This window comes from Delphinus delphis, chromosome 1, assembly GCF_949987515.2.
Source record: "Delphinus delphis chromosome 1, mDelDel1.2, whole genome shotgun sequence".
In the NCBI taxonomy this organism is placed as follows: Eukaryota; Metazoa; Chordata; class Mammalia; order Artiodactyla; family Delphinidae; genus Delphinus; species Delphinus delphis.
Window position 1 is genome coordinate 168,493,775 of NC_082683.1, and position 12,076 is coordinate 168,505,850.

Here is a 12,076-nt window from a genome sequence, read left to right on the forward strand (position 1 = left end):
GTGAGATGCCATTCATTCTTTCCTTTTTTCCTTTGAGTAATATGTATGTATGTGTGTATGTGTGTGTGTGTGTATGTGTATAAAATCAATATCGTCGTCAATATCGACCTTATCTAAAACACTTGCATATTGAAAAATGGTTGCTTCTGAATAGGTCAGGGGTGGTTCTTCCTTTTCTCACAAATAAAAGATTCTCTACAATACTAGGAAATAGTAAATATTAAAAATACTTCAGGCACCAAACATGGTACAGCTACTTCTTTTAAGCTAAGAACTCACATATTGTCATTCACATTTCGCGTCCATTCCTGTCTCTGGAGCTGTGCTCTGGCCTCATTTAGCCCATCCATCGGTTCGGCCACTCGCAGAGTCGGTTCCAGAGGCTTGTAGCGCTGTTCCCACACTTCAGCGACATCGCGGAAGGGTCCCTGACAAGAAAGGATGAGGTAGATAGCTTGTGATTTATGACCAAGGCTACTGAATATCTACAAAGAATAACAAGTAGTATTTACTAGGTTGTTTTTAAAGAACAACTTATTCTTCTCTGAATTAGAAAACACATGAAGTAAGAGCACCACATCTTCAAGAAACGTTCACACAAGTGCAAGTGATTATACTAAAAATGTTTTAAATTAGGCAGAATTTTCCCCACTTACATCAAAAGAGTTTTCATGCTAGAACTAGTTAACTTGTAGTTATAAGAGTTGCTTTGTTTTCTAATTTTAAAAAGCACGTTTCTTATAATTTAAAAAGAATTCGCTCCCATTTTGAGTAAGCAAAAATATTAGAAAAGACCCTGGGCACAGTTTTCAAATAGATAGAAATCAGACGGCAAGTTTTTTTTTTTCATTAAAATAAAGCTTTTAGGTGAATGCCAAATCTTACATTTAACTGGTGGCCTCCTCCAAAATATAGAAGGGCCATATTTTAAATTATTTTAAGTGTTTTTATTTAAATTCTAAATTCTATTGCTTAATAACTCTGATACAATAGCGACCATTTAATGACACAAACATATAGCAAAGTTCATAAGTTGAAATGGTGTGAAGGGGTTTACAACATATTCCACCTTTAAATTAGTAGTTACTTATATTAGTTACTAGAACCCACTGGTTATCTAGTTAGTATCATATGAAACACAATACAAATCAGAGGTGGCTCGAGATTTTGCTGTGCCATCGATTACATTTTGTTTTTGCCACCTTTGTTGTGCAGGAGAGAAGTGATATAAAATAGACAAAGATTTCTAATCATATCCCTTGTCCTTAAAGATCTCTTCTTTAAATAGGTTATCACTAACAAGACGCAGCTGGAGTTACTGCAAGCACTGAGTGAAGACTGGGGGGCTAATAAAAAGAAATGATTCACGCCTCATTTATGTTCACTTATGTTTTACATTAATAGAAACCAATAATAGGAACCAGTTACCATAAAAGTCATGGACCGTAAATAACACAAATGGCAAATAAGTATCATCTAGTACTTTTCACAGCTGGATAGGAGGATTGCTATATTTGAAAGTAGTTAATGGATTTTTATTGGAACTTTACTTTTTAAAGATACAGTAACATGATTCCAAGTTCAGGATTAAGAAATCAAAAGAGGATATTTTCTATAGATTTTTAATCTTTCACTTTGACAAATTCTGTGGTTTGCAAAATAATATTTGGTTGTGTTATTAGGGGCAAATTACTTCTCTAGACCTCTTCTCCTCGTATGTAAGATGGAATAATAACTATCTCACAAAATTGCCCTTAAGATACATAAGACAATATAAGTAACACTCTTAGCATTGTACTTAGAACCTAGTAAATATGCAAAAATTGTACTCCTAGCTTTATTATTATCTTACTGCTCTTACTTTTAGTTTCTAGAGGAGTTTGAAAAAGATTTTGAACAGTAGTAGCATCAAGTATATAAACGAAAGACCAAGGCTATGACTTTGAAGGGGCCTGCATTCACAAGGAATAAAGTCTTCTTGGTGGCCAATCTCTGCCGTCTGACCTTTGTTGATGTATCAATATAACACGCACCCATTTGAGGCTTACTCCACTACTTGTTCTGGAACTTGCTATTTCCAACAAGATTAGGAAATGAAAGAGGAAGCCCTACTTAAGCAGCAAAATTTAGAATAAAATAGACCCACTCTTCTTTTTTCATTAACTATAATCTTCATGACCACAATCCTCCTTAAGAATGTCCATTTTTCTATGTCTATGTCTATTTTCTATGTTTCCGTGCCTGATCCATACATTTATATCTTAGACAATTAATGTCTTGCCTTTGAGCTTAATGGACCACCTTCCTAGTCAGCAAACTTGGCCTCTACTGTCAAGGTTCTCTTATGCCAAAGCTTCTGTTGACTTCTATTTCTGTGGATAGACTCTTAGATCTCAAGTGATCACTTATACCAATCATACCTGGAATGAGGTAGCATCCCAAATTTCACTCTGCTCATTGTACTCATTTCCAAATACTAATTCCTAGAAGGTGTAGACCATTCAGGATTCAACCTGAACCTATGAGACTTCGTGGGCTCTTAGCTACAGTTCTCCAATATTTGACTTTCTTTGCCTTCAATCAAGTCCAATTATGAGTCAAATATACTTATATTCTTCTATATTTTTAATAACCCACATTAGAGTCATCTTGTATTTATAAACTTTTCTCAAAGCTTAAATAATAGTGAAAAAACTTTTAAACTTGCTATTATTGTCTCACACATTTAAGAAATTCACCTCACAAGTGCAGACAGACTGTTAGAGTATAAATAGTATCATTTGGACTGTAGTATATATAATCTCAAATGTCCCCAGTGATGTGGGTACCTTTTTATTATAGATAAGTACAGGAAATGGGGTTCAGTCAAAGAAAACCACATTAAGAATCCCATTCTGTGAAAACAGGAAAGGAAAGAAAAAAAAAAAGTGGGAAGGAAGGGAGAAAGGAAGAAGTCAAAGATGATAAGAGAGAAGGTGGGAAGAGAAGATGGGAAAGAAGGAAAAATAAGAGAAAGAAGGAAAAGAAGGATGAGAGGATATAATGGGGGTGGGGGAGGACGACCAGGGGTAAGGAGGAAGGAGATGGGGAAAGAAGGAAAGGGAAAGGAAACAATTAGCAGGGATAATTATTTTGTGGTATGTTAGATAAATGTACCTTACGAGTATGCATGTGGGTATGTGTACCTGTATATGTATATGTGTATGTATATATACACATATAAAATCTTCCATACAGATGTGTATTCCCCATACATATGAATGTATACCTTTATATAAATGTATATGTATTTTCCATGTGTCTTTATATTTACACCATTGTGGGTATAATAAGAAATATAGGCCTTCCCTGGTGGCACAGTGGTTGAGAGTCTGCCTGCTGATGCAGGGGACACGGGTTTGCGCCCCGGTCTGGGAAGATCCCATGTGCCACGGAGCGGCTGGGCCCGTGAGCCATGGCTGCTGGGCCTGTGCGTCCGGAGCCTGTGCTCCGCAAGGGGAGAGGCCACAACAGTGAGAGGCCCGCGTACGAAAAAATATATATATATATTTGGTCTTTGTCCCTGGTTCTTGGCACAGAGCTCCTAAAACCTTTGCAATTTCCCGATGATAGGAGTATCTTTTGTTACTCATAACAAGAATACACCTGAGTTTAAGCTAATAAGGTGACTTAGGCTGGAGTCCCTAGATAGCCTCTGGGTGAGACTGGTCACCAGAAAGACCAAGTGATTAGAAGCTTGGCACTTCCTCCTCCAGGGAGGGGAGCGCTATAGAGACTGAGGGAGGAGAGACAGAGACAGGAAAACAACCAACCATGTGAGTGACCCTACTAGAGGATCTCCCTACCCTCCTCTCCTTCCTCCACAGCTAAGCTTTTATATGAAATCATGGTCCCGGCTGACACCTTGACTGCAACTTCATGAGAGATCTTGAGTCAGAGGCACTCACCTAAGCTGTACCCACAACGCTGACCCACCGAAACTGTGAGAAAAGAAACGTGTGTTGGTTTAAGCCATCAGGCTTTATACATAAATGTAATATAATTTATTATACAGCAATAGATACACAGAGGCAAGCCTGTGTAAGAAGCTAAGAGGCAGCAGTTCTGGGGGTGACAGAAGTGTTGCTCTCTGGAACTTCTAGGACAGTGACAATCATCACAACCCATCCCACTCCACCCTTTAGCCCTAGGAAGTCATTTGCCAATCATGCTATACTCTAATCCAGAGTGAAGATTTTGTCTTTGCTTGAGTTTTGCATTGTTTTGGGCCCTCTTTAATTCTCCAGCTTATACTTTTTAAATGACTCCCATGCAAATTATGTTTACAAATGTATAGAATCATATGAACCACCAGATGAGAGGCTAAGTTAGATAAATTTGATAATACATAGGATTTTTCTAGCAACAACAGGTTATAACAAGCACAGTTATTACAGTATTGTTACATAAAAAGGCTACATCCTAGCCAAACATCCTACGTGTTAATTTCACACCCAGAACAATAAAATTCAATGCCAAGGAAATATTTATTTCTTTGATATATATTTTAAATGTACTTCATTTTTATTATTTAAAATTAGATTCTGGGGAATTCCCTGGCAGTCCAGTGGTTAGGACTCGGCACTGTCACTGCCATGGACCAGATTCAATCCCTGGTCAGGGAACTAAGATCCCACAAGCTGCACAGCACAGCGAAAAAAAAAAAAAATTAGATTCTGTAAAAAAATAATTTTCTTTTCGTGCCACAAAGACAAAACAATAACTTTTTTTAAAAAAACAGAATACGATCACTGACACAATTCTTATGTATGTATACATATAGCTGATTCACTTCATTGTACAGCAGAAGCTAACACAACATTGTAAAGCAACTATACTCCAATAAAAAAGAAAAAAGTGAATAATAAAAGTACGAAGGCAGAAAAGTTAAACTGAAAAAAAAAAAAAGACTAATGAGTACCTGACATCGTTTCCTATCAATGGGTGGTAGAGTTCCGGACCGAGAAAAGGACCGGGCACTTGTGCAAGCCAGCCAGCTGCTAAGGCTGACGGAGTGCTTCGTCTTCACTTTAGGTCTTCGGTGTGTTAAAGGCTTTGCCTGCTGTAACCGCAACTCCCATGGATCAGGATCTTTTCTGAAAGGTGAGTTGTATATACCTGGAACCTAAAGAAGAACAACATCATTTTGATTATTTTTTTATTTTTATTTTATTTTTTTTTTTGCGGTACGCGGGCCTGGGCCTCTCACTGTCGGGACCTCTCCCGTTGCGGAGCACAGGCTCCGGATGCGCAGGCTCAGCGGCCATGGCTCACGGGCCCAGCCGCTCCGCGGCATGTGGGATCTTCCCGGACCGGGGCACGAACCCGTGTCCCCTGCATCGTTAGGCGGACTCTCAACCACTGAGCCACCAGGGAAGCCCATCATTTTGATTTTTATCCTTCATTTTCACATAGAATAAAGGGAAGATAAAATTGCACCATACAAATTTTCATATGTTTAAGGACTATGTTAAACTACAACTCTAGTTCTTAACTAGAGGAGGACCTTAGTCTAAGGATATTACAAAATATACTTTGTCTCCAGACCAACAATTTCAGAATGATTCATGGTTGAAGACTAAACATGTTAAAAACAACTAATAGAAACCATAGTTTCTATCTGCTACACATGGCATATTTGATATAATTGTATTTGAGAAAAAAATAACAGGACCTTAAGGCATTCATTTTGTATTCTAACCATTAACTATGTATATGTATACTTAACCAGCTCTGTAAGTTATATGTTCACTCACACAAACTCAAATATATAATGCTTGAACCAGTTTCAGGTACAAAGTATGAATTTAATAAATATTTGATTATTTGAAAGATTATTCATTATACAGCCTAATTAATGGCCACCATTTTAAGTTCTTTAAAATAATAAACTGGTATATGTATATATATATATATATATAATATACAAACATACATGTGTGTATATGTATGTATGTGTATACATATGTATACAATCATTCAAAATAACACCCTGTATTTAATGAGTTGCATTCACATGGTTAGGAGCATTATTTCTATATCATCACATTACCCTTGCTGTCTATCACTGATCTTGTCACACACTGCGTCAAAATAGTCCAGACTTATTTAACACAGTGACTGCTATGCAATGGAGGTTCAATAGATGTATGCAGGATAAATGTTAAATTCAGGTTTAGCACATTCCACTCTCTGAAAATTCAATGATCTTTGAATATACAAACTGCTTAGAACTATATTTTTATTCCTTTCCTATATACAAATGCATATTCATAAAGAAAAGCTATATTTTAAACGATAGGATGACTTGTTTAGTTGCTCTGTAGACATTCTAGACTAATGTAAAGAATGTATCCATTAAACCTCTCTGTTTTTTCCTAAAAATGTGCTTTTCTCTCATGCCACCATCATACCCATAAATATTTCTGGTTGTTATATTTACCTCTTGGAATAAGCAAGTCCAAAGTATTATGACTACCTATGGTAGTTGTATTTGAAAAACTATCCTAGGAAATTTTATATTTCTAGCCTAACTCCTCAGTAAGTATAAACCTCTATCTAATACCAACTCAGGCTAGATTCCGTGTCCTATCCCCAATGCTTCCTTAATAGCCTGGGGACAACTCTATCACACTATTTATTACATTGTTTCAAAATTATCTTTGTGTGTGTCCATCTTCCCTAAGCAAGCCGCTGGAGCACAGGGACTCTATTTTAGGTATTTTTGCATCTCCAGGGCTTAGCAAAGTTCTTAACATACAGTAGACACTCAAAAAATGAATGCTAAATGCTCATGTAGAAAAACAATGCACTGTTCAGAAAGGCCCATAAAGTCTCTATTTTACTCTTACTTTCTCAAGCCACATAAATATTTTAGTAAAATGTTTGAGTTTATTTCAAAATCTGATTGACTTCCTTCAAAATTATAGATTATATCCTTTTCATCTTTCTTAACACTTCAGGTTTAATTTGCTTTTGAATACATTGTGATCTAGAACTAAATTATCACAGACCCACTGAGTCATCTCCAATTCAAGTTTTTCCTACGCTAAGGAAAAAGTTAATGTAAATATATTTACCTATTTAAATTTTTTCTTGGATTGGCTCTTCTTTGAGACTTTTTTCCCTATACAATTTACATAAGATAAAAGTATTGGAAACATTATAGGCATTGTATAAGCCGTTTTTAATGTCATGTTAACGTTCTCTTACTATAATACTAAATACAGAACAAGGTGGACACGTAAACAGATATTTTTAATGATGTTAATGTAAGAAAATTAATACACATATGTATTCAAAATAGCTTTTGGTGAACAGTAATTTTTAAGTGGATGGTAATTTTTAAGATGATTTTTAGGGTGATTTTCTAAGATGAGACTATATCAATTGTAATGAGAGAAAAACAATAAATTTTATACTAAAAAGACTATTCTGACATAAAATAGAACTAAATCTACATAGTCTATGAAAGAGATATAAGAGAATACCATTTTGTTTAGTGATGACCTAATTAACTGAAGTCTGTTAGTTTATCATTTCCATAATCTTACAGATTAAAATGGTAAAATGCATACAATATAACTAGATTATAATTTACCATTTAAAAATATCTATCTACCTGAATAACTGCTACCAGCTATTAACTTTACCCCCATTAGAAATCTTCCTTGATCTCCTTCACATTTGCATGCACATGTGTACATAGGCTAGATGGGAAATGCAAATAGATCAGTAGACATGATAGCTTTCTTAAATTATATTTTGCAACCTATATGGAGATCTCCTCATGTGTATTCTCTTTGCAATTTAAATCATATATAGATAGAAAATATATTTTAATTGAATGGAAAATGTATCATTTAAAATCTTCAAGGTGTCAGTATTTCAGAAATTAATTTAATACATTTGGCTAACTTTTGTCAATGAAAACGGTCCAGCCCCCCTCAATCCCTACAGCAAGCAGAGACCCTATCTACTTACATTAATATAGTATCCATTTAATTATTATTTCTTTAAGTTAACAAAACAACCCGAACTATTATCTCAATTGCTATATTTCATTAATTTGTAAGCCACTTTGTGAATAATGGTTTGCTATGGATTTTTTAAAAAGTATTACTATGAGTCACAGAAGACAAAGTTAATCCTCGGGGACTATGACATATTTTTCCGTTTTCACATTTTTCACAACTTAGGAGGGCTAATGCCAAGCTAGCTTTGGGGACTTCATTTTCAGCAATAATTTTCTAGAGTGACCAACACTATGGGGAAATCTGTGCTAACTGTTAAAAAAAAAAAAAAAAAAAAGAAGCCTACAACTGAGTTATTTGCAGTACTGTCATGCTAACATTCAACTCAATAAGACCCAAGAAATCTCAGGAGAGGACTCTGCTAATAGCTTCTTACTGACCTCCCTGTATCAGGCCCGGCTGCTGACTGGTGGCCCAGTGGTGAATACAGCAAATGAGGTGTGAAAGCACTGATTTTTTTTAAAGGCTATGATTCTGACTCGTCAAAATGAAAGGAAAAAAAAAAAGGCAATGAGTTACATAATAGATATATATTTTTCTTGAATTTCCCCCCTTCAGACCTTCCATCATGGGAACTTAAGCATGACCTAGAATATTAATTATGCCAGGTTGAACAGCGAGCAAATGTACCATTTGTTACCCGGTCACCCTTAGCATTACATTAATATTTTGAACCATTCCATATTTCTAACAATCTATCATATCAGTTGGCTCTTTTCTTCTCAGTTTTTATTCTTCTACTGAAGAATTCTAAGGGCAAGTACTTTAAAAAATGCAGTTGACTTGAAAACAAATGGATATACTTGTTATATTTGGAGCATCTACTGCTGTATTTCATGAAGAATGTTTTTATCGTCATTTTCCACTCATACACTGACCTTTATTTTGTAATTGCCTGTGGGAAGCCAAAGTCTAATTTTTTCTCTTCTCTTTGTTATTGAGGTTTACTTTTAAAACGAGTTTCTGTAAAATAAAAAGAATTTGACCAGGTACGCCTATAATTCCCATAGCATGATTACTAGTGCTTCAATTTCAGATTTTATCAGATTAGAAACAGTAATTTCTCATGATTTCAAAGTAACTGCTTATTCTAGGAATGAAGAACTCTACAGGGTACGTGGGAGAATTCAAGTTTTACTTTTGCAAATGACAATAACACAGCAAAAAGTATTTTCTTCAAATACACATTACTATATATTAAATAGGTGAACAACGAGGAACTACTGTATAGCACAGGGAACTATACTCAATTTTTTAAAAAAATTTTTTTATTGAAGTATAGTTGATTTACAATGTTGTGTTAGTTTCAGGTGTACAGCAAAGTGATTCAGTTATATATATATTCTTTTTCAGATTATTTTCCCTTATAAGTTATTATAAAATAATGAGTATCTTTCCCTTCAATATCTTAAAATAACCTATAATGGAAAATAATATGTATAACTGAATCACTTTGTTGTACCCTTGAAACTAACACAACATTGTAAATTTTACTATACTTCAATTAAAAAAAAAGATTTTAAAGAAGTATTTTCTTGCCCCATGAACCAGATTTTGTGAATATCATGAGAGATGAACAATTCTAAATGGCGGGCTGTCTAAAATATGTTTGAGTTCTAAGTTTTAGTAAAAAATGCTTTTAAAATATAAGACACTAGGCAAGCACAGAAGAGTAGTAAAGGTCTCTAATAACTAGAAAAGTGGAAGTGGGCCAGGGAACTGCGAATGAAATATTTGCCGGGGTGGGGACTGCTGAATCAACACTGACCAATGCTCTTCATCATAATTATCGGGACATACTAGTGCCAGGGGATTTATAAAAATCCCACTCCGCAAATAATTGCCCTGCCGTTAGGAGACAGAGTGTTAACACACTGTCACAGGCCAGCGTTTAGTAAGATAGTCTACATTCAATTACTCTTGCTGAGAACTAAAAGGAAACATGGTCATTTCTCAGATACAGACAACAGTCATGTTAACCCTCAGATACAGCATCCCAGAAGGAATAATAATTTCATGGAAACATTAGGGATTCACAAAGGATATATTTGGTATGGTTCTTATCTATCTAAGGCAAGAGTTTTGTTTTTTTTTTAAACTACAAATGCTTTTTCTCGTCTTTCACTCCATTAAGAAATAATATGTTTAAATGTCTTCAGTCAAATTATAGAGGGGGTACGTTAAATGCAGAGCCCCCAGATATAGCCAGTTTTATTAGGTTAACAAATGATTTTTATAAACCATTCGGATATCCTAATCATTATTATATGTTAAAATATTCTCATGAAATGTTGATTAAAATGAAGAAATTTAAATAAGATACCATTCTCCATATACTAATTTAATTCAATAAATATTGAGCATCTTCTAACTTAGAAACACTTTGCTGGATCTAAGGTGGGTACAGAGATAAATAAAAAGTGATCACTCCCATCAAGCTGTTCTCGGAGGGGGCATGGGGAGAATGATTTTATGACTGACAATAACACAACCAGCCTGTAGTAAGTGTCCTTTAATAACTGTTTAAAAGAAGTATACACCAAAAGTTATGGTAAAGAAATATACCCTTTAGAAAACCGTGTGGAAAAAGTATTTGAATTTGTTCTAAAGATGGGTAGAATTTTGGCAATAATTGTCTTGCTCCGGACGCGCAGGCTCAGCGGCCGTGGCTCACAGGACCAGCGGCTCCGCGGCATGTGGGATCCTCCCGGACCGGGGCACGAACCCGTGTCCCCTGCGTCGGCAGGCGGCCTCTCAACCACTGCGCCACCAGGGAAGCCCAAATTTTGGCAATAATAAAAGGAAGAAAGGTAGTCCAGGCTAAGGGAAGGGTAAAATCAAAGACATATTTGTGGGAAAACATAGGCCACTGTTCAGTGAACATCACTTTGGCCAGTTTAAGCATGAAGCTATAGTCAGAAATGAGCTTGTGAAGATAAATTGAGGCCAAATTCTAGAAGGTTGCAAGATTGCACTTAATTCTACATATGATGTGGTCTGTTGATTTTCACATTCTCCTTTAGAAGGTAAAAGTCTGAAGCAGGCCCTACTGGTGCACAAAGCGTATAGAAACAGACCCAGTGGAAACCTAGGCAAAAAACACAGTTGAAAGAGACAGAGCAAGCATCAGAACTAGACTCTGATACGGCAGGGGTATTGCAATTATCAGACCAGGAATTCAAAATAACAATGATTAATAAGATAAGGCATCTAACAGATAAAGTAGACAGCATGCAAGAATGGATGGGCAATGACAGCAGGGACATGGAAATTCTAAGTAGAAATCAAAAAGAAATGTCAGAGATCGAAAACATTGTAACAGAAATGAAGAATGTCTTTGATGGATTTATTTGGAGACCAGACATGGCTGAGGAAAGGATATATCAACAGAAATGTCCAAAATGGAAAAGCAAAGCAAAGCAAAAGAAGTCTGACAAAAATGTAACAGAATGTCCTAGAATGGTGGGACGACTACAGAAGGTCTACCATACACATAATGGGAAAACCAGAAGAAGAAGCAAGAAAGAAAGGAATAGGAGAATTATTTGAAGTAACAATGACTGAGGATTTCCCCCAAATTAATGTCAGGCACCAAATCACAGATCCAAGAAGCTCAGAGAACACCAAGCAGGATAAATGCCAAAAAACAAAACAAAGCAAAACAAAATGAAAAAAACCCCTACACCTAGGCATATCATATTCAAACTTCAAGAAATCAAAGATAAAAAATCTTGTAAGAAGCAGAGGGGATAAACACCTCACTTATAAAGAAGGAAAGATAAGAACTACATGCAGTTGTTCCTCAGAAACCATACAAGCAAGATGAGAGTAGGGTGTAATATTTCACCCAGAGTGAACCCTCATATAAACTATGGACTTTGGGTGGTAATGATGTGGGAGGGGTGTAGACAGTACAGTCGTCCCTTGGCATCCTCAGGGGATTGGTTCCAAGATCCCCCCCACCAAACCCGCAGATACCAGCATCCGAGGACGCTCAAATCCCT

General features: G+C 35.9%; 1 protein-coding gene across 1 annotated transcript in view; it reads right to left on the reverse strand.

Moving 5' to 3' along the window:
* The window catches only part of SPATA17 (spermatogenesis associated 17), a 187,455-nt gene that overhangs the window by 68,221 nt on the left and 107,158 nt on the right, over positions 1-12,076 (reverse strand). Inside the window, exons 7-8 of the mRNA XM_060011032.1 lie at positions 4,961-5,164; positions 280-428 (exon numbers count right to left, since the gene is read on the reverse strand). Coding sequence (XP_059867015.1) covers positions 280-428; positions 4,961-5,164 — 353 coding nt within the window. The remainder of the gene's footprint in view (positions 1-279; positions 429-4,960; positions 5,165-12,076) is intronic.